Raw genomic sequence first — 21923 nt, forward strand, 5'->3', positions numbered from 1 at the left:
CCTTAGCAAGGTCCTTATTTCTCTGAACTGTTCCTGGGCAATCTTTTGTAGCTTGGCAACTTCCTTCTGCTATCTCTGTTAGTTTAATCAACAGCTTTTGTATTTTGTAAGAAGTTCACTCAAAACACAGCCAATCCTGCCTCATTACTAACAAGAGAACCTATTTCCAAATGGGATTACAACCCAGGGTCTAGATATGAGGATTTACAACAGCTGGGAAGGCCAAATCCACAGCCCTATATTCAGGCCCACAAGCTCTCTGCTGTGAAATAAATAAAGAACCAAATTGCTGGATAAATTGGTCATCAACCACCTTGTTATGTCTTCCACTCCCTACCACCTTGTGTGTTCTCAACTTTTAGAGACAGTGTGGTGCTTTGGACTGAAGCTGACTTCTGCTACTAGCAGCCCCAGCCAGTCTTGGTCATATTATTGAATTTTCTCAGCCCCTGTGAGCTGTTATTATGAAGATGAATTAGACAGGAATGCAGGGGAGAGATAAGAGACAGGGCTAGAGGGGTCCAGCAAGACTCTATTTCAAATGCGAATCTACTGAGGTTGTTTTTAGTCCTCCATTTATTATTGCTTTGAAAATGAGAATGAATTTGCCTACAATGAAATGCATACTCATTAAAGAAGGGGAAGCTGGGTCTCCTTGAAGAAGTACCTCACTGCACTGCCCAAAATTGATCCTATCCATAGGCCTTAAAGAGACAGCTAGCCTTTTAAGAGAATGACTGTTCAGTGGGGAGAAGGAAATAATTGGACTTTTCAAGGATTATTTGACCCTGGTTCTGAGCTGACCTTGATTCCAGGGGACCCAAAATGCTGCTGTGGTCCACTAGTCAAGAGTGGAGGAGGAAGGGGAGCTCTGGTGGCCTAGTGGCAAGAAGCTGCACCGCAATCCCAGGGAAACACGGTTCGAATCCACCAGATGCTCTGCCGGAGAAGGAGGCGCAATATCCTCCTGTACCAGTCAGATCTGATTTGACGGTACACGCACACAAAATAATAAAAAATAAAAAAAAAAGAGTGGAGGAGGAGGCCTTTTAGCTCAGGACCATGTCACAGTGGGCCCAGTGGGTCCCCAAACCAATCTTAACAGTGATTTCCCCAAGTCTAGAATGCATAATTGGAATATACACATGCTACAACTATTAGAATCTGACACTGGATCCCTTACATGTGGTTGTTATTGTTAGGTGTTGACTAGTCAGCACAATTCAGTGACTCTGAAGACCTGAACCCCACTCTATGCTGCACCAGCCTCACCCTCCCTGACACACTTGCGTCCATCGCTCCCACCCCTGTATCAATCCATCTCATTGAGGGTCTTCCTCTTTTTCAGTGACCCTCCACCTCTCCAAGGATGGGCTCCTTCTAACACGTCCAAAGCATGTGATGGAGTTTCATCATCCTTACCTTCAAGGAGCACTGTGGCTGCACCTTCTCCAGGGCAAGGCTATTACGGGAGGGAAAGACAATTGGAAGCCCTGAGAACTGCTTTCACCTAGCAAATGCTCTCATGCATCTCCATCGAGCCAGGACCGCCTCCCAGCTGACCCTCTAACGAGTTTTCAGAGGCTGTAATTGCATGGGAGGAGATTGCCCATCTCTCTCCCTCAGAGCAGCTGATGGGTTTGGGTTGGCAGTGCAACTCCCTACCAACTGGGCCCCCAGAGTTCCCTTACTGAGAAAAGCAGTGAGCCAAAAGCACTATTGGAGAGATTACAGAAATTAGTGCCACCGTCAAAGGTTTAAAAGACGCAGAGTGGTGACTCCCACCTTCAGTTTGTTTAGTTCTGACAACTGTGTACAAAATCGAACCAGACTTACTGCTACCAAGTCAATTCCAACTCATAGTGACCCCATAGGACAGCCTAGAATTAGCCCAAAGGGCTTCTGATCTTAAGGAAAGAGATTCTCACATCTTTCTCCTGTTGAGCAGCTGGTGCATTCAAATCACCAGTCTTTTTGTTAGCAGCTGGACCCTATTTAACCACTATGCCATGCAGACCTCTTTACAGCTGTGCAACTACTCCCTAAAACAAGATATAGAACATTATCATCCCAGGAAGAGCCCACAGAGTTCTCTCTACTCAATTCTGTTTGTGCTTAGACAACTGAAGGACTTCAAGTGTATTATGTTTGCATCTAAAAGGATCACTGGTTTTCAGCAATTATTTGCAAAACTCAACAAGACAGCAAAACAACAAAAGCTAGTGAGGGTGTGGAGAGGTTGGAACTCTCTTATACATTGCTCTTGGGAATGTAAAAAGGTCCAGTCGTTATGGAAAGCAGGTCTACTTAGGAAGTTGTGTATTGTGGAGTCAGAACTGACTCATAGCTGGCCCTCCAGTGGGTTTTCAGAGGCAGTAAATCATACTGGAAGAAATTTCCCATCTTTCTCCCTCAGAGCAGCTGGTGGATTAGAACTGTGTACCTTTGGGTTGAGAGTGAAACTCCTTACCACTAAGACTCTATAAAGTAGTGAACAGAAATACTATTTAATCCACTAATCCCTCTGTTGTTATTGTTTTCTGTCAAGTCAGAAATAACTGATAGCTGACCCTCCACACAGAAGGAGATTGTCCATTTTCTCTTGAAGAGCAACCCCACTACTAGACATATACCCCAAAGAAATAAGAGCTTCAGGACAGATATGTACATACACACATGCTCACTGCAGCATTATTTACAATTACAAAGACAGAAACTACCCAAGTATCCATCGGCAGAGGATGGCTAAAGAAACTAGGGTGCATTCATACAACGCAGGATTATGCATCCAGAGTACTGAAAAGCAACGATGTCAGGAAGGTGCACCTAATCCAGGCTGTGGTCGTCCCAATTACTTGCTATGCATCAGAAAGCTGGACAATGACTAAGGATGAGAGAAGAAGAATTGATGACTTAGAGTTGGGGTGCTGAAGGAGAGTCATGGACCACCAAGAAAACAAGCAGGTCTGTCTTGGAGAGGGTGAAACCAAGTTACTCCTTGGAGCCTAGGATTTGGAAACTATGCCCCACATACTTTGGGCATGTGGCCAGGAGGGACCTGTCCTTGGGGAAGGACATCAAGCTCGGAAGGGTGGAGGGACAGTGCAGGAGAGAAAGAACTTGAATGAGATGGATTGATACAGTAACTGGGGCAATGGGGGTTGGTGTGTTGGAATTAATGAGACCGGCTCAAGACAGGGTAGGCTTCAGAGTTGTTCTACATAGAGTCGTTATGGGTTGCAGGTGACTTGACAGAACATAAAAACAACAAGGAATGATAAAAAAATTGGTGAAATAGTTCACAGTATGGATGCATCTAGAGGAAATTATGCTAAGAGGCATAACCAGTCACAAAAGGACAATGATAGAGAGCTCTGATGGCCTAGTGGCAAGAAGGTACACTGCAATCCCAGAGGTTGCTGTTGTTGTTATGTGCTGTCGAGTCGCTTGTGACTCATAGCCCTAAAGTCTGCTCTGTCCTGTGCCAATCACACTGTCTCCAATACACCCGTCCCAATTACCTCAGTCACTGAATCAATCCACCTCGTAGAGGGTCTTCCCCTTCTGCTCTGTCCCTCCACCCTCCCAAGCATGATGTCCCTCTCCAAGGACCAGTCCCTCCTTACATGTCCGAAGTATGTTAGACGGAGCCTCAGATTCCTTGCCTACAAGGAGCAGCCTGGTTTAACTCTCTCCAAGATGAATCTGTTTGTTTTCTTAGCAGTCCATGGTACCCTCAATACTCTTCTCCAGTACCACAGCTTAAAGGCATCAGTTCTCCTTCTATCGTCCCTAGTCATTGCCCAACTCTCTGATGCATAACAAGTGATTGCAAAGACCATGGCCTGTATCAGACACACCTCAGTCTCCAGAGAGACACCATTGCTCTTCAGTACTTTGGAGAGGTCCCTAACAGCAAACTTTCCCATGGCAATACGTCTTTTAATTTCCTGGCTGCTGTTGCCAAGATTGTTGACTGTGGAGCCAAGCAAACTAAAGCTGTAAACAATCTCAATCTCTTCACCATACACCCTGATGCTGCCAATTGGTCCAGTGGTGAATCTTTGTCTTCTTGACATTGAGCATCAATCCATATTGGAGGCTGCAGTCCTTGACCCTCTGCAGCAAGCGCTTCAGGTCCTCCTCAGTTTTAGCAAGCAGGGTTGTATCATCTGCATAAGTGCAAGGAAACACTGCACTGTTCAAAATTGAGAAGGGCGTACTCCAGGGATGTGTCCTGTCTCCATACCTTTTCAACCTGTATGCTGAACAGATTATCCGGGGGCTGGGCTCTATGAGGAGAAATGTGGCATCAGGATTGGTGAAAGATTGAAATCCCAGAGGTACACGGTTCAAATCCACCAGATGCTCTGCTGGAGACAGAGGGGCAATCTCCTCTTTTACTAGTCAGATCAGATTTGACGGTACACACACAAAATAATAAAATTAAAAAACAGTAAATTATAATAAGAAAAAATGGAAAATGATGTAAAACAACTTTTATAAGAAGTTAAGGAAAGATTTACACACAGATAAAAATCATTCTTTGATAGTTACCAGGGATGGGAACAGAAGTAGGGGAATAAATGTGAATGAATAGATATGTTGGGTGAAGAGAAAAGGGATACACAACAAGAGATTGATCAGAAATTGCAATTAATTATTTATAGTTATTAATTTAATGTTATAAAACTAAGATGTAGGAATGACTGAATGGAAAGCCAATATAGTTTGTAAATATTCACTCAAATATAAGGAAAAGTAAAAGAAATAAGTAGTCACTGGTTGCAGTGCAAAGGCTGGTTTAGAGCAGCTTGAAGGGTGTGGTACTGTCCAAGCAGGAGATGATGGATGGGATCAGGATTGCACAGAGGTCGCCTAGCAACCAGAGAGCGTGGTTTTTAGGTTGACGGCTCCCAGCATGCTCAGGGGAGGCCCCGCCCCTGCCCCGTCACCACCAGGCTCCGCCCAGCGCACGCAGCCTGTAGGCGGCCACGCCCCGCGTAGAGGGGCGGGGAAATACTTTTTATTGGTCCGCTCTCCGGAAGCGACTGGATTCAGACTCTGGACCAAAGCTGGGTGATCGGGTGGTTGCGCGTGGAACCTCGGTGCGTGGCTGGCAGCCGCGCGTAGCGGGAATGCGGGGGTTTGGGGAGGACCACACGGCGAGGGCGCACCCCGGCCGCGGCCTCGGCACCCTTAGCTCGGCCTGTTTTCCCCATGGCGGTAGCAGAGCATGGCCGGCTCGGGCCCCGGAGCCTCACGCCGCCTTTATGGGGGGCTCTCGGCTATTTCAGGGACTCCTCCGCGCTCCAGGCCATCCGTGACCCTCCTTCCTGTTCGCAGAGCTCCCAGCCTAAGCCAGCATGTTCGTGCTGGTGGAGATGGTGGACACGGTGCGAATCCCGCCGTGGCAGTTTGAGAGGAAGCTCAACGACTCCATCGCTGAGGAATTGAACAAGAAGTTGGCCAACAAGGTACTGGGTCCTCTGGGGCGCGAGCGGCATAGATGGCGCGGTGCAGCCCTGGGTTGGTCGTGCTAAAACCTAGGTCTTGAGCAAGTCGATTCAAGTCCTAGGACCTCAGTTTCCTTACGTGTAAAAAGGGATGGAGATAATCCTCACCATACAAGGAACTGAAAAAATCCCAGACTACTGCCTTCCAGTCTATTCCGACTGATATTGTTAGGTCCCATTGAATCATAGCGACTTTACAGTTGTTGTTACGTGCCGTCGAGTCGCAGGCGACTCATAGCCACCCTATGAAGGAGAGTCCTCGACGCTTGGGTGCCTTTCATCCTCTCTCCAGGTTCGTAGGGTTTCCGGCAGCAAGCTAATATGGAAGTGGATGCCACTCCTCCTTCCAACGACTTTATAGTAACTTTGTAACATAAACCAGTAGCGTTTGTTGTTAGGCGCAGTGGAGTCCACTCTGACTCATAGCGACCCTGTGAACAACATCCGAACCTTGCCCTAATCTGCCACATCTCCACTATCTCCGGTTTTCTGAAGCCCATTGTCGCTGTCAGGCACATCCTGTCGAGGGTTTCCCTTCCTCTGACCCTCCAGCTTCCCCAGTCTCGTGATTGGCCCCTGGTAACAACGTGCCCATGGCATGTGAGGTGAAGTTTTCCCATCCTCGCCTCTGAAGGAGCTCCCTGGCTACACTTCCTCTCAGACTGACGGGTTTGGTTTTGTGGCAAACCTGGGATAGTCAGTCCTCTTCTCCAACACCGCTATTCAAAGGCATCAGTTCGTCTGCCATCCTTACTAACTGCAATTTGCAGATACACGGGAAGCTGGCTTGGGTCACACCCCCCTTCACCTTTAGACTGACATCACTGCTCTGTAGCACTTTGGAGAGACCCTTGACAGCAGATTTTCTCAGTGTGATACGTCTTTTGGTTTTGAAACTTCTGCTCTCCTGGGTGGTGATTGTGGATTTATGAGACTTTTGTTTTTGGTGTTTTTTTTTTGTGTGTGTGTGTGAGTATACCGTCAAATCAGATCTGACTGGTACAGGAGGAGATTGTCCCTCCTTTCCCAGCAGAGCATCTGGTGGGATTCGAACCGTGAGCCTCTGGGATTGTAGTTGCAGCTCCTTGCCACTAGGCCACCAGAGCTCCCAGATTTATGAGACTTGATGGTGTTAAAAATACTGGGGCAGTGAAAGCAAGGAAGACCCTCAATGAGATGGATTGATAACAGTGTCTGCAGCAGTGGGCTCAAATGTGTCAGGGATGATAAGGATAGGACAGATACCGGGGCCACTTTGAGTTGAGACCACCTAACACCACCACGACCAATAGTCTTGACAGAAGCAGATTTCCAGACCTTTCTGCATGGGAGTGAGTCCGGGGGCTTTTCACCTAATGCATGTGCCACCTGCGCTCCTTACAAAGGATTGTTGTTGTTAGGTGCCATTGAGTCAAACACGACTCACAGTGACCCGATGAAGAACAGATCTGCACTCTGTCCTGTCCTGAGCCATCTTCATCATCTCTGACACACAGGAGCGCATTGCTGCGGCCACTGTGTCATCCATCTCATTTAGGGGTCTTCCTCTCTTTCACTGACCTTGCACCTTTCCAAGCGTGAGGACACGTTCCAAGGATTAGCCCCTCCTGACAACATGCCCAAGGTATGAGACGAAGCTTCGCCGTCCTTGCCTGTAAGGAGCGCGCCAGCTGCATTTTCTCCCAGATTTGCCTGTTTGTTCTCTTGGCAGTCCTTGGGATAGTCCGTGTTTTGCTCTAACACCACAACGCAAAAGTGTCGATTCTTCAGTTATCCATACTTATTTGCCAGCTTGCTGATGTATAGCAAGATTTTAAAAAACCATGGCCTGAATCAGGTACACTTTAGTCTTTAAACTGGCATCATTGCTCCTCATTGCTTTGGAGATGTTCCTGACAGCAGACTTTGCCAATGTAAAATCTTTTGGGTTTGTTTTTTTTTTACAGTTTTATAACTTTATTTGGTATCACCTATTTTCATCCACATTGATGGCCTGTAGGGTTTTGAAAGTGGTGACAGGTACATGGGTAACCAGAGTGTACCGCCCGTTTGGGGAATCTTCATCCTCATTCTGTTTTCTGGATAACCACACAGGGATGCAGGACAGGACCTTTCTTTTTCCTTTGGCCCAGATGGCTTTGTTAAGCCCGGTGTCAATGCGAACATCTGGTGTTCCCATCTCCTTCGTGGCAAATTTCCGGATCTCCCTGAGGGCCCGAGGAGCACGTTCTTAAATCCCACTCTGTGGAGGTGCTTGTGAATGTTGCTGGTGTCCTCTCTGGTCACCAACTCACTGATGGCCGAATGGCCTTTCTTCTCACCACCCTTCTTTATGGGGGGCTGTAGCGCTGGGACCGGGCTGGAAAGGAAGAGGGCAAAGGATTTTGACTACTAAACTCCTTTTACCAAGGGTATTGATTATCGATTTCAGATTAAATTGTTGACAATATCAGTCTTTTCATTGCGCATCATGATGTTGCCAGTTGGCCACCTATCGTGTTACATTGTAAAAAATACAAGGGATCAGAAGAGGCGAAAAGTAGCTCTGGGGTCATAGTTCATATTACCGCATATTGCTGCTATTCAAAAGGTTGCGGATCTCCAGTGGTTTGAATCCCCCTGTGGCTCTGAGGGAGAAAGGCCCTCCAGTGGCTTTTCCGAGGCTGGGTGTTTATGGACAGAGATTGCCTGTCTTTCTCTCAAGGAGCTGCTGGGAGATTGGAGTCAAGCTGGGAGGCACTGCCTTGGGTTAGTTGCAGAACCCCGGTGGACACCCCCAGCAGAGCTCCGTGATTAAGATTCACGGCCCCAGAAACCCAGAGGAGGGTCACTAGGAGACGGACTCGACTAGAGACGGGGAGTTTTGAGTTTTGAGAGGGGATTAAAGAACAAAAGGTGGGAAAAAGAGGGCTTTGAAAAACATCGTTGCACCTAAGAATAGCCAGATGCCAAGCTTCCAGGTTACTCTGCAAACTTGGCAAAGCTGTTTCTCTTCTCTGGGTCTCCGTTTCCATCACAGGAGCTGTAATTGCTGCCCTACCACATAACTTTTGGGTAGATGGGGGGCTCTAGTTCCGCAGAGCTCATGGTCAGGGGTTTACCCATTTCTGGAGAAAATATGTGTGCGTGTTCTGTGTGCCAGGCCTGCAGTGCCTTCGTGTCAGCTCCTCCGCGTCCTGCAGCTTTGTCGGTTCTAGCCTCTCCCCTCACCCGGGCTCTGACCACCCTCTCCTTAGCTCTCTTCACTCTGGTTTTCCTGGGTATTTGTTTACCTGGTGGTGGTTTTCCCCTTCACTCCGCGAAGGCAGGGGCACCGTCTCTTACCTTCCCTGTGGTATCCCCCGCACCTGGCATGCTGTGCATCTAGCAGGGAGTAGTTGTCCCATACTTGTCTTCTGATCGAATGAGTAACAGACAAGGTTCCTCCCTGTAGGCTGGTGGGAGAAGCAGTTGGGAATGAAGGGCCCATGGTTGAGTGTGTGATGACTGTTGGGGTGAATGAAGCTGAGAGCAAGTCTACAAGCCTGCAGGATGAAGGACCCTCGCCTGGAATGAGGGGGACAGGTGACCCTTGAGCTACCAATGGTGAGGTGGAACTAGCTGGGAGATTTATTTTAGGGAGTGAGCTTGTGCAAAGGCCCTGTGGTAGGAGAGGATACAGCAGCAACCAAGGTGGGGAGGAGCTGGTGGGGCGTGGGCAGAGGGGCAGGGGGAGGGACGGTGGCGAGGTGGACGGAGCCTAGCAAGCAGGGCCTGGTTCCGCTCTGGAGCAGTGATAGGAAAGTGACTGGACTCGGGGGAGGGCAGGCAGGGAAAAAAGTGCAAAAGTGAATGAATGGAAATCCAAAATCTCTATAAACTTCCATTAAAATAAATTAATAAGCAAATATTTTTTAAAAAAGTGACTGGAAAGGAGACAGAAGAAGGTGGCTTGTCCGGTTTAAGAGAGGTCACAGCCTGGGGGAGTACAGATGTGGAGGCTGTTGGGTGGTGGGGAGAACCTGAGGGGGTGCTTGGTGAGTGACTGTTGTTTACTTTATGAGGTAGAAAGTGAAGGGCCCAGGAGGAGTGTGGTGGGGTGAGGTATGACATTCCAGAAGGGACTGCAGACCTTTGGGGCTCCCGGTCCTTCAAGCCTTGGCAAGGGACAATGAACAAGTCAGTCTGAACTTGAGCCATGTGAGAGGAGACCCCTTAGAGGAGGTCCCATGACCCTGGCTGGCTGTGACCTTGTGGCAGGGCAGTGTGGCCATGGCCTTGAGTCTCTGAGCATCTGTGGCCGGGAGCGGCCCTCCCAGGCCTCTGCTTCCAGAGCAATGGTGCTGGTGGCAGAACCCCAGACACGGGTCAGTTGTTTGGAGCCCAGAGGGCGGGAGAGGGGACATGGCATGCCCGGTCCTCACCCTGTTCTCTGCCAACTCAGGGCCATGGTCCCTTGTAACTTGGCCAGCCTTAGCCCTGGGTGTGTGCATGTGTCTGTGTTTGCAAGTAGGCAGATTGGCTGCAATCCTGACTCTCCCTGGGCTGCGAGGTTCTGGTGTGGGCATTGGGACACTGGAAGGTGTAGGTTTAACTGGGGACCCTCTGCCTCACCCCAATAGCAGCAGCATGAGTCATGACTGGTCCTTTTTACCGTGTGTGTCGGGTACAGGACCGGGGCTTCCGTGCATTCCCTCTCCTTACTCAGTAGCCCGCAGGCTACAGTTCCCTTTTTAACAGTTGTGGAAACTGAGGCGCAGAGAAAAGAGTGACGTGACCCCATGGAGATGGTTCAGTGAATGATGGATCTGTGGTCACCTTTTTTTTTTTAATTTTATTTTCTTATTTTTTGTGTACATACATAGGGTCTGTCTTTATTAATCTGAATGTTCAGATTTAGACAAGTATCAGACAGACCAGCATTTTATAGAAAGTGAAAGCTATATCCCTTATTGTGGAGTTAACCATTAGTATCAGTGTTGTCCCTGCCTTTGGCACACATGTCTTTACCAACTTATTCCCTGCTCCACCATCCGCCAGGATACCCATCCACTTCTACCCACTCCCTTCACATCTATCTCCCATTGTCCAGCCCTTGATCTGATAGCTTATATCTGAAGCTTGCTTGGTTTCTGTGATTCCAAACACGTCAGCTGCTGGTAGTTTCTTCTGTTGTGACCAGCGTCTCTGAAGTTTAGTGGTGTTGTTTCCCGAGCGAAAGTCTGTAGAGACTAAGGTGCGTCCGATACAGGCCATGGTCTTTGCTATCACTTGCTATGCATCAGAGAGTTGGACAATGACTAGGGAGGATAGAAGGAGAATTGATGCCTTTGAGCTGTGGTGCTGGAGAAGAGTATTGAGAGTACCATGGACTGCCAAGGAAACAGATTCATCCTGGAGAGGGTTAAACCGGGTGGCTCCTTGGATACAAGGATTCTGAGGCTCCGTCTACCATACTTTGGACATGTTGTAAGGAGAGACCGGTCCTTGGAGAGGGACATCATGCTTGGGAGGGTGGAGGGACAGCACAGGAAGGGAAGGGATTGATTCAGTGACTGGGATAATTGGGGTTAGAGTGTCAGAGACAGTGCGATTGGCACAGGACAGAGCAGAGTTTAGGGCTGTTGTACATAGGGTCACTATGAGTCGCAGGCAACTTGACGGCACATAACAACAGCAACAACATTTTTTGTGTGTGTACAGGAGGAGATTGTCCCTCCTCCAGCAGAGCATCTGGTGGTTTCGAACTGCATACCTCTGGGACTGCAGTGAAGCTTCTTGCCATAGGCCACCAGTGCTCCCCACCTGACATTCTGCTGACGTCCCCTCCCCGTGGCCGCCTCAGCAGCCTCTCTGGCATATGGTGGCTGTAGGGCCGGGAGTGTGGGACCTGGTCTGTGCCATTAGGGGGTCGGGGGAGCCTGCCTGGGGAGTCAGGTCACCGGAGGGGTGAACACTTCCTCATGTGAAGGACATGTCTGGAGTGACAGTGGGTATTTCCGTGTATGTGTGTCACCTCATACAGAGGTTGGTTGACTGTGGGTATTCACATGTCGATGTGTTTACACACGTGTGTGCACACGCAGGCAGGTTACGTACTGGTCACTGGGCTTTTGCACATACATGCACTTACATGCACATGTAGGCAAGTGGTGTACAGTGTGCTGGCTCATTGTGGAGGCCCATGTGTAGGTGTTTGTATGCCTGTGTACATGCACGTGCCTGGGCCATGTGTTCCGTGACCGTGGGTGTTCATCATACACGTGGCACCCTGAGTCGCTGTGTGTCCACGTGCTCATGTGCACGTATGCACACACATTATAGACCAGTTCATTGTGCATGTACACATATTTATACATGCACACAGGTCATGTACTGGGTCACCGTGCATTTACATTTTACATGTGTGCAGGCATGCACACGGCCGTCTCCTGGGTCCCTCTGAGTGGGTGGTTGTATGTACACGTTTACACATGTGTACACACATGCATACATGTACTGGGCCACTGTGCGCTTACACACATATGTACGCGGGCTGGGTAGTAGGTCACTGTGTGCACGTGCACGTGTTTGTCCATGTGTGTACATGCATGCACACAGACTAGCTCCTGGGTCCATGTGTGTGCGCACGTTTGTACGTGTAACACACACATGCACACAGGAAGTCTCCTGGGTCCCTGTGTGTACACGTTTACACGTATAACAGACCCATGCACACAGGCAATCTCCTGGGGCCCTGTATGTACACATTTGTACATGTAACACACACATGCACACAGGCTAAGCTCCTAGGTTTGCCTGTGGGTGAATGGTTGTGTGCCCATTTAAACACGTCTACGACTTGACAGCACCAAACATTAACAATGACGGCATAGAGAGAGCTAAGTTGACCTAGTGGACAGAAAGTTATGCTACCAAGTCCAAGGTGGGTGATTTTAATCTGCGGCCCTCACGCCAGGTTCAAATTGTTTTCCTGTCAAACATTCTTCTAGGTGGTACAGCACTGGTCTGTGCATTGCTGTACAGAGGTAACTCATGGTTGCTGCAACGCTGAACACTGTGACACTGATGTTCCAAACTTGGTAATGGTTACCCATGGTGGACAGTGTTTGCTAAAGCTTCCCGACTAAAACAATCCTGGAAGCAGGAGTGGCATACACTTCCGAAATGGCTTGCCTCCAGAAACTCTATGTACGAACAGTGCTCAGGCCTTTCGTTCATAGGGTCGCTATGATTCGTCTGTGACTTGACGGCACCTAACAACATGTATACACACAGGTTGTGTACAACGTGGGACTCTGCATCTGCCTGTTCGACATCACCAAGCTGGAGGAGTCGTACGTGTTCCCGGGAGATGGTGCCTCCCATACCAAAGGTGGGCACTTTCTCTTCCTGGGGCATTGGGTTTTTGGGACCTGATTTTCCGTAGTAAGTGGTCACATCCTAGAGAGGACCAAGGGTGGCCTGTGACCAGGGCCAGGTCCTGACTCTGTAGGAGACTGACTGCGCGACAGAGAGCTGAAATGCCCCTCTCTTGGACTGTGGTGGAGTCGTGCAGGTGGGTAGGCTGTTCCAGGGCCTCCTGCAGCTCTGGGATCAGGGGCCTGTGCTCTTACCAGGCGCAGCTCCACCTCCCAGGCTGCTGGCCCTGGCCTCCCCGGGAAGTCCCTCTTGGCCTGTCCCTCCCAGCTCCCCAGGCTGGGTCACGCCCTGCTGGGGCTTTGCTCAGGCCCCAGAGCCTCCTGTCCTCGTCCACTGACTGTTCTAATGTGGCTTCTGACTGGGAGCTCCCTGGCAACAGGATTCGGTGCCAAGCTGGTAGCACACCTGGTAGGGGGACCTGAGCGATCTGGAAACCAAACAGGATATGGGTAGTTTAGGGTTGTCCACCTGGGGGGTTAGTGTCACAGGCTGCTGTCTTCTCTCTCTGGGAGGCCAGCACAAGGGCCCCAGGGGAGGTTCAGGGTGCTTCCTACTGGTCTCCTCGCCGGTGGGCTGGGGGCTTAGGGCGGCTGGCCATTGAGGATGCTGATGGTGGGAGCTGGTGTTTGGGATGAATGTGTTCCCCCGGTGACCCTGTCTGGTGGGCACAGGACAGCTGAATGGCCCGCTCTTGGGCTGCGTGGCTGTGAGCAGATCACCCCACCTCTGGAGTCACATCTGTCCTCAGTGTCCTCAGTGAGGGAGTGACTGCTGACACCATGCTGGGCAGCCTCCTTATCAGGAGGGGTCAGGCCAATGGGAACACAGCTTGTGGGGCTTTAGACAAGGAGCTGCCCCCTCCAGGCTGGGGGTCCGCATCGGGGACCTCACTGCAGACCCCACGTGGTGACTGCTTGGTGTCAGCTCTGCCTGCGCCCTTATTTCAGGGCATATTTAGCTGCTTGTTCCAGGTCAGCGCCCTGCCTGGGGCAGACCAGGCACCAGGAACAGGGCGCTCACTCCCAAACCTGGCTCCTTCGCCACTTGCTTCTGCCCTTCCTGGAATTTAAAGGAGAGCCTGGGGCAAGGTTGGGATTGGAGTTAAGATGGCCCAGATTTGGGTCCAGGCGTGCCCAGCCCCACAGTCCTGTGACCCGGCCTCATGTCGGAGCAGGGCTGTGGCCTCCGCGAGGGATGGAGGGGCCTCCTGGCAGCTCCGCCGACTGACCTGGGCCCGCAGGGAGGCTGGGAGTGGACGCTGCCAGGGCCCTCGAGCAGCGATGCCGCAGTGCCTCCCTGTCACTTATGTATTCTCTTTGTTTCCAGTTTCTTTGCTTTTTTGAAACCTTTCTGTTGTGGATGAGGTAAAGATTTACAGAAGAACAGTTCTGTTTTCCATTCAACAGTTTATATACATTTAATTGATGACAGTCCCACACTCAAGTCACCTAGCCCACTCCGTCCCTGTGTTTACCATTTTTCCCTCCTTTCGGAACCCTTCCTGCCTTCTCAGCTTTGTCCTTGGGCAAGTGCTGCCCTTTGGGTATGGATGGAATGATTTGGATGGATTGTCCCAAGGAAATTTAGATCGGCGTTCTGGTGGCCGACTGGTTAAGGACTTGCACTGGCAACACAAAGGTCTCAGACAGTTCTAACCCACCAGCTGCCACATGGGAGAAGCACGGACAGTCTCCTCCTGTGCCATCAGCTGCCCCTGCAAAAAACCCCTTGGAGGGTCAGTTATGGGCTGGTTCTGACTCGGCGGCAGTGAGATGGGCTGGTTTGTCCTGAGAGACCACCTTGATACTGTCACGAGGAGTCTTGTTCACCTTACGACCTGTGTCTGACCACTGAGCTGCCAGGTTCGAGGCCATCAGGGTGACTAAGGCACTGGCCTCGGAGCTTCCACCAGCCTGAGACCAGAAAGCCTGGCCTTTCTGTGTGATTGTGAGTTGTGGTCCACATTTTCCTCCAGTCCATTTTCGCTACGTGGTGTTCCACCCATTCCTGGACGAGATCCTGATCGGGAAGATTAAAGGCTGCAGCCCAGAGGGGGTGCACGGTAAGGAGACCCCAACGTGTGAGGTGGGCGGTGGGCCCCCTCCGGGGAAGCCTTCTCACGCTGTCAGAGAAGCTGTTCCTCGTAAGCTCTCAGCTGCTCTGTGAGGAGGCCCTCGGCCAGCACCTCAGTGCCCAGTGAGGCCCTAACTCGGGCCCCTGGAAGTGTGTGAAGCTGGTGGTGGGGACTCGGCACCCCTGTGGTGTGCAGTGTCCACATCCAGGTCTGGTGACCATTGCCAGTGTGTGACTGTCCATCTCGAGCCCACCCTGTGTCCCCTTCTTCTTCCAGTCTCTCTCGGCTTCTTCGATGACATTCTCATTCCCCCGGAGTCACTGCAGCAGCCGGCCAAGTTGTATCCTCTCAGGGCTCAGGGTCACGGGGCTCTCAGGCCTCTCCTTGGGGTGACCTGGTACCACTGGCCTCTGTGCCCATCCTCTGCCCCCGGGGAACCCCCTCTGTCAGAGTGGTCAGGTTTGGTGGTCTGGGTTGTGCTGTGTCCAGCCTTTGGGCCCTGGTGGCCGTGTCCCTTTCTGCTTTGTGTCCTTCCCAAGGTCACATCCCCCTTGAGCTCTCTCTGGTCCACGCCATCTTCTCACAGCGCCTGGTGCTGAGAGGCTGCATGGACTGCAGCTGTCCAGGACCCACAGGACCGAGCCAGTGGACAGCCACCAGGGGGCAGCACAGCTCCACAGCGCGGCTGGCTGAGGGGTGGGCAGGTGACCTGGGCTCAGGACGGGGTCTGAGGCCTGCTGTTCCAGATCGTGTGGAAACAGACTTGGTTTCTAGTCAGTGTTTGCCTGGCAGGTCTTATTGGAGTCCTTCCTTCACAGCTGGGGACACTGAGCCACACAGAGGCTGGTAGGTGGTAGGCAGGTGCACGCAGCAGTCAGCCTTTGAGGGGACTCTGGCGACGTGACAGACCCCAGGGCTGGGGAGTGGAGGGGCCCCACAGTCGTCACCCGTCCTGGGGAGCCGTGCTGAGGTGCCCAGCTGGGGCCTGACCCGAGCTCTAGACCCTCACCAGGGGACTCAGAGCTCGTGTGCAGCTGGGGCCAAGGTCTGCTTCTCCGGTAACTTCCTACAAGGGGGGATTGGCACCTCGTGGGCAGTGGGGCTGGTGCAGGCACCAAGGGAACCAGGAGGACCCCGTGATGGCAGAGGGTGGCCCCTCAACTTGGCTATTGCCTTGACCGTGGGCCCCACCAGTGACGAAGCCGAGCAGGTGTGGGTGTGGGAGTACGAGACGGAGGAAGGTGCGCACGACCTGTACATGGACACGGGCGAGGAGATCCGCTTCCGGGTGGTGGACGAGAGCTTCATCGACACGTCCCCCACCGGGCCCAGCTCAGGCAGAGCCGCCGCTGCCAGCGAGGAGCAGCCCCGGAAGGAGCCCTACACGCTCACGGTGAGTGTCCTGATGTGGCCGGGCGGGGGGCAGCGGGGACGGGGACATGGGCTCTGGCCCGAGTCCCTCGTCCACACAGGTCAGAACCCAGTCCCGGGTGTGGTCTTCGGCCCCCAACCCCCCTTTGAGCCTCAGGTCCTCAGCCGTGTGGGGTCAGGTGGGGTGGTCTTCGGTCCCCACCCCCGTGAGCCTCAGGTCCTCAGCCGTGTGGGTGCAGGAAAGGGCTGAGGGGAGGACCAGCTAGGAGGATGTTGGAATGAGTTGCACCTGCGCCCCAGCTGCAGGGAGCCCCCAGCCACACACCTGGTGGGGTTTGCTGTGCTCTTTACCCTCCAGAAGCTGGGCAGTGACTGGGGAGGTCATAGTCTTTGTCAGAAACCAGGGTGACTGGATATCCCGTGTTCGTGTGTGATGGCTTGGGTGGGTCTAGCGGAGACTGGCCTGTTGGCACCAAGGGCATCCAACCCCCAGCCCCGATAAAGCCATACTCCTGTGGTCTCTGTAGAAGTCTGGGTAAGAGGCAAGTGGATTGTGTGCTCTGAATGGGCCAGTGGGGTGGCCATGGGCTCACCCACCCCTCTGCTCATTGCAACCCTTCTGCCTCCCTATGATGGCCCTTCCCTGCCTGTCGGTGACATGTCTGTCCTCTCTGGCAGGGGTCCATCAGTGAGCCAGGCCTGGGCCTTCTATCTTGGTGGACCAGCAACTAGTCCTGTGCTAGAACTTGGACCTTGCCTGCTGGGTGGACCCACCTGGCCCTCAGGAGGCGGTACAGGATGGAGACCACAACAGCTGAGACACACTCGCTGAGGACCCCCCCCCATGTCAGGAGGGGCTGATGGAGCTTGGGCCCCACCTCCTGCCCATTCTTCCGGGGCCCCAGAGCTGTGAACCCATGGACTTTGACCTTCAGAGACAATGGGATTGTGGAAGAAACTCAAACAACAATTTAAATAAAGTGGCCCTATCACTGGAGAAGGCTCACCCTTTTCTCTGCTGATGGGCTGTCATCTGTCATCTGAGGTCCTTGAGTTCTTTAACTGGGACATAAATTGCTGCTGTGTATATAACCCTGTCCTGAAAGAAAGGCAGGAGGGCTTGGGGGTGAGCTCTGGCCCACTCAGCCCAGCGCTTACCTCAAGTCACAGGATGACACGGGATGCAATGCTCTTTGACCTCTAGGACACAGGATGCCCCACAGCATTTAGAGGCAGAGTGAGGGGAGCCCTTGACCTTGACCAAACATCAAGAACACGGAGGCTTTGGGAAGGAGCAATGACCACATCTGTTCTGTCTCTCACCACACTGGAGGTTCAGCTGTCACCTTCAGCTCCTACCAGGGGTGCCTGTGGGTCTGCCGGATGCCCATGTGGTGGGAGGCTGTTTCTTGGCATCTCCAGTGCAGCCGGCCTTCTTGGCCACCGCAGACAGCAGTGTGTGGTGGTGGTGCTGGGTTGGGGGCAGTGGGGACACCTGGGCAGGAGGCACTTTGGAGCAGTGTTTTGTGCCCTGCTCAGGCAGCAGGGGCAGGGGCAGCTGCATCAGTGAGCTGTGACCCTGGGCAGACCCTTCAGGGCCTGGCTGTGTCTCCCCTCATTTTCAGGGGGCCATGTGGGATGGTATCTGGTATGGAGGGAGGTGCCCTGGAGCAGGAGCTGGGCTGTGATTACCTGCCGAGGGCGAAGGCCCTCCTTCTCCAAGAGTCTGTCCACTGGACTCTTCCCAGCCAGGGAAGGACAGGAAGCCCAGGTGGGAAGGGGGCTGCCCTCTGGGAGGCAGGGAGGAAGGGGGTGATGGGGTTTGAGGGAGCCTTCACTGCGGCATCTCCTTCATGCCACATCCACACCGCCCCTGGCCGAGAAGACCCCTGCCCAGTGCGCCCCCCCCCCCCAAGAACAGTACAGACCAGGCACACAGCAGGGGCCATCAAATGATACATGTTTCTTTGCAAGAACAAAAGGTTCTTTGAAATCCTCAGCCACCAGGGAACAGATCAGGCAGGAGTTAAAACTTCTTTATAGATGGGCGTCTCATCATCAAAAATAAATAACTGCTCATGATTGGGACCAACGAGGACACCTGAGAAACCCATGGTCACGGGGGGGCTGAGGAGGGGCAGGCAGGAGTGTCTGGCCACGCTGCCTGGAGCAGGGCGTTGTGACTGGCCCAGCTCAGGCCCAGTTCTGATGAAATGCGTGGACTGCGCTCACAGAGGACTCTGAGCGGCCGGTCCCCGTGGCAGGTGGACGGTAGGCAGGGGCAAAGCGCAGGCCGGCCTCAGTGCTGCAGCTCCTTCATCCGGTTGAGTGCGCTGCCAGCCCGGAACCACTCGATCTGGGTCTCGTTGAAGGTGTGGTTCAAGAGAATGGTCTCCTGGGTCCCGTTGGGGTGCTTGATGACACACTTGAGGGGCTAGAGGCAGGGAGGCAGGTGTGGGTGGGTCTGCAGGGGACTGGGCGCACCCAGGGGGAAACCTGGGACCCACAGGGTGAGCTGTTAGCCCTGGGGACTGACGCTTTCTCTGGGCAGGTGGTGGGGTTGCCTCACAGCCTCCAGGGCCCTCCCAGTTGTTGTAAAGGGGGGTGAGGCAGGAGGGTAGAGTGGCAGCCTCCTCCTGCCTGCTTTTAGAAGGGCCCAGGGTGGGACAAGCCCCGTCCTGCCCACCTTTCAGCCTCTTCCCTGCTTACCTTGCCAGGGGCAAAGTCCTTCAGGCCCTGGATGGTCAGCTTGTCCACGGGGTGGATCTTGTTGTAGTCAGCTGGGTCGGCGAAGGTGAGGGGCAGCAGGCCCTGCTTCTTCAGGTTGGTTTCTGGAAGGCAGAGGGCATACTGAGTGGGGACCCTCGCCCCTGGCCAGAGGGCTTCCTGCCCGGACAGTGAGGGCTCTGGGAGGCCTACACCTACTATCTTCCAGTGATGACACTAGTGATGTGTCTGTCATGGGGCAGTTAGCCAGACCAGGCTTCCGGGGTCCAGGTGCTCAGGCCTGCAGGTCACTTGTAGGGTGGGAAGTGGTGGTCTCCAGGACCCCCTCCCGTAAACACGAGCACGGGGGCCGGCTCACCGTGGATCCTGGCGAAGCTCTTGGTGATGATGGCGCGGCCTCCCAGGTGGCGTGGCTCCAGGGCCGCGTGCTCCCGGCTCGAACCCTCACCGTAGTTCTCGTCTCCAATGACCACCCACCTGATGCCGTGTTTCTGCAGAGCCACGGATGGAGTTAGAAGACAAGAGGTGCCCAAGGCCGAGGGGCCTGGAGATTGTCTCCTCAGTTGCTCTCCAAGAGCAGGTGGTGGTGGGGTGTGACCGCAGGGCAAGTATGGAGTACTGGGGGGCAGGGGCCCCAATGCATTTCACATGGGACATCCGAGCAAAGCGAGGACATGGTACACCCCATCAACTCGAAGACTTCCAGGTGGGCCTCAGGGTGGGCAGTGCCCTCTGCCGAGAGCCACTTGAAGGGGTCCAAATGTCCTTGGGATTGGGTCTTGGATTCAGCCCTAGTTCTCTTAGCTTTTCAGAAAGTGTCCTGGCCTAGGCCTCAGTCTCCCACTGTCCCAACCCTGCCCCTTCTGCCTGGCTGTCTCCTACTCTGATACTCAGCAGACCCCCTCCCTGGCCCCTCCATGCTTGCTATGAGGCCCAAGTGGATGAAGTCAATCTGCCCATTCTCCCCTCTCCTACAGGGTCTCTGGCAGCCCTCTTCTCAGGTCTGAGGCTAAATGCCTCCCAGGAGCAGGCCCCTTGAGCAGGGCCTGCCTTTTTGAGGTTTAGCAGGAAGAAGAGACCGTGTCCCTAACTTGAGCTGGGCTTCAGAGACTCCCTGGTCAATGAGGCCTGGAGGTCAGCTGAGGTGAGACTGAAGCCCCCTAACCACCACGTTGATGTCCGCCCTGGTCCTGCCCTCTGGACCCAGAAATGGCCGCCCAGCACTGACACTCCCACCTCTCACCCACCTTGTAGTAGCGGGCAGTGTCAGGGACAGGGCCAAATTCCTGGGTGACAGCATTGCGCACGGAGTTGGCCTTGCCATTTTCAATGTTGATGGCACCAATGAGCAGGTTGTTGGAGATGTTGTCCAGGTGCCCACGGAACTTGAGCCACGGGCCAGCTGCTGAGATGTGGTCAGTGGTGCATTTCCCTTTGACCTTGAAGGAGCACAGAGGACAGTGGTCAGGACTTGGCCTTGAGTGGTGAATGAGGGGACAGAAGCTCTGTGGAGGCAGGCAGCAGGCCCCAGGGCCCAGGTCTGGTGGGGTGAAGAAAAGGTTCACCCATCCTTTCCAGGCTGCGTGGAGACAACTCTGGGATGAAGTGTACCCTCTGGGATGGGGCAGGCCCTCTGGGATGAAGTGTACCCTCTGGGATGGGGCAGGCCCTCTGGGATGAAGTGTACCCTCTGGGGTGGGGCAGGCCCTCTGGGATGGGGAGCACCATCTAGGATGGGGCAGGCCCTCTGGGATGAAGTGTACCCTCTGGGATGGAGTGCACTCTCTGGAGTTGGGCAGGCCCCTCTGCGATGGGGCAGGCTCTTTGGGATAGGGGCCGTGAAGAAAGGTCTGGAGCACTGGGCTGGACTTCCCTATCTTCTGCACCCAAGCCTTGATGCCTGTGTCCACCTAACTCTTCCGCTTCCTCCAGGAGAAGCCAGCAGGGTCACTGTCCCCCAGGCTCACTGCCCCCCTGCTGACCTTGATGAGGATCTGCAGGTCCTCCAGGTCTTTGCCGTCCCACTTGTCGAAAGGTTCCAAGAGCTGCAGACGCTGGCTGGTCGGGCTCACGTCCACCCGCTGTCCACTGCTGTCCTTGGGAGGGTGCTGGTAGGTGTCCTGCCCAGGGTCAAACTCCTGCAGCAAGGATAATGAGCCTTGGTCCTCAGCCCCCATGTGGACAGTCCAGGTCCCCAGTGCCCTGAGCTTTTTCCTCCCAGGTGGACAGAATTGTCATGTCCTCCAGAGAGGACCCTGCCTCCTGCCCAGGGGACAAGTTGGTCACAGTGGGCAGCATCAGACAGCCCCAAAGGTTCCCAGCAGAGGGCGGCAGCGCCTGCTTACCGCACGGGGAAGTTCGTCTGCATCCGGGGCCTCCAGCTTGAACTTCTTGCCATCCTTGCCTGTCAGGAAGTCCGTCTCTGGGTTGAACTTGAGGGTGCCCGCGATGGCCAGCGCTGTGACAATCTGAAAAGGAGGGGCTGGTTTGCTGTTTAGAATGAACACTCGGCAGAATCTGAGATCAATGAGATGAAAACCTGACTGCCCCCCAGTTCTCCGAGCCAGAGTTGCAGGGGCATCCAGAGGTCCACAAGGTAGCTGTCTGCACAGGAGACTGACTGACCCTTGGGGAGCAGAGGGAGATGGGACAGCTGGATGGGGAGAGGCCCAGCACCCAGTGCTGTGGGGCAGTGACCGAACAGGCAGGAGGGGCAATTCAACACTCACTCACTTCAAAAAACCAACCTACACTTCACCAAAGAAATTCAGATGGCCAACAAGCACATGAAGAAATGTTCAAAGTCCCTAGCTCTAAGAGAGATGCAAATCAAA

At 53.4% G+C, this 21923-nt stretch overlaps 2 protein-coding genes across 3 annotated transcripts in view; one reads left to right on the forward strand and one right to left on the reverse strand.

Annotated features, from left to right (window-relative positions):
* The first annotated feature begins 5336 nt into the window (after positions 1–5336).
* On the forward strand, positions 5337–17126 carry POLR3H (polymerase (RNA) III (DNA directed) polypeptide H (22.9kD)). Of its 2 annotated transcripts, XM_006890080.1 has the most exons (6): positions 5337–5477; positions 12774–12870; positions 14893–14979; positions 15268–15331; positions 16186–16384; positions 17041–17126. In XM_006890080.1, the coding sequence occupies exons 1-6, from the start codon at positions 5367–5369 to the stop codon at positions 17092–17094; spliced, it is 612 nt and encodes a 203-aa protein (XP_006890142.1). In that variant the 5' UTR covers positions 5337–5366; the 3' UTR covers positions 17095–17126. The 2 variants fall into 2 exon arrangements, with proteins under 2 accessions (XP_006890142.1, XP_006890143.1); XM_006890081.1 differs by lacking the exon at positions 14893–14979 and having other exon boundaries at positions 5367–5477; positions 17041–17094.
* Positions 17127–18661: 1535 nt separating this feature from the next.
* Positions 18662–21923, reverse strand: part of ACO2 (aconitase 2, mitochondrial) — a 65339-nt gene continuing 62077 nt past the window's right edge. The window contains exons 12-17 of the mRNA XM_006890082.1: positions 21435–21557; positions 21072–21227; positions 20337–20528; positions 19448–19580; positions 19072–19193; positions 18662–18796 (exon numbers count right to left, since the gene is read on the reverse strand). Of these exons, the coding sequence (XP_006890144.1) occupies positions 18662–18796; positions 19072–19193; positions 19448–19580; positions 20337–20528; positions 21072–21227; positions 21435–21557 (861 nt within the window). The remainder of the gene's footprint in view (positions 18797–19071; positions 19194–19447; positions 19581–20336; positions 20529–21071; positions 21228–21434; positions 21558–21923) is intronic.

This window comes from Elephantulus edwardii, unplaced genomic scaffold, assembly GCF_000299155.1.
Source record: "Elephantulus edwardii isolate Elephantulus edwardi_28Jun2011 unplaced genomic scaffold, EleEdw1.0 scaffold00086, whole genome shotgun sequence".
NCBI classification, from domain to species: domain Eukaryota; kingdom Metazoa; phylum Chordata; class Mammalia; order Macroscelidea; family Macroscelididae; genus Elephantulus; species Elephantulus edwardii.

Coding starts and splice junctions, on each gene's coding strand:
- POLR3H (XM_006890080.1), top strand. CDS start 5,367: ATGTTCGTGCTGGTGGAGATGGTGGACACGGTGCGAATCCCGCCGTGG. Junction 12,871..14,892: donor TGGTGCCTCCCATACCAAAG/GTGGGCACTTTC, acceptor ATTTTCCTCCAG/TCCATTTTCGCTACGTGGTG. Junction 16,385..17,040: donor AGGAGCCCTACACGCTCACG/GTGAGTGTCCTG, acceptor CCTCTCTGGCAG/GGGTCCATCAGTGAGCCAGG.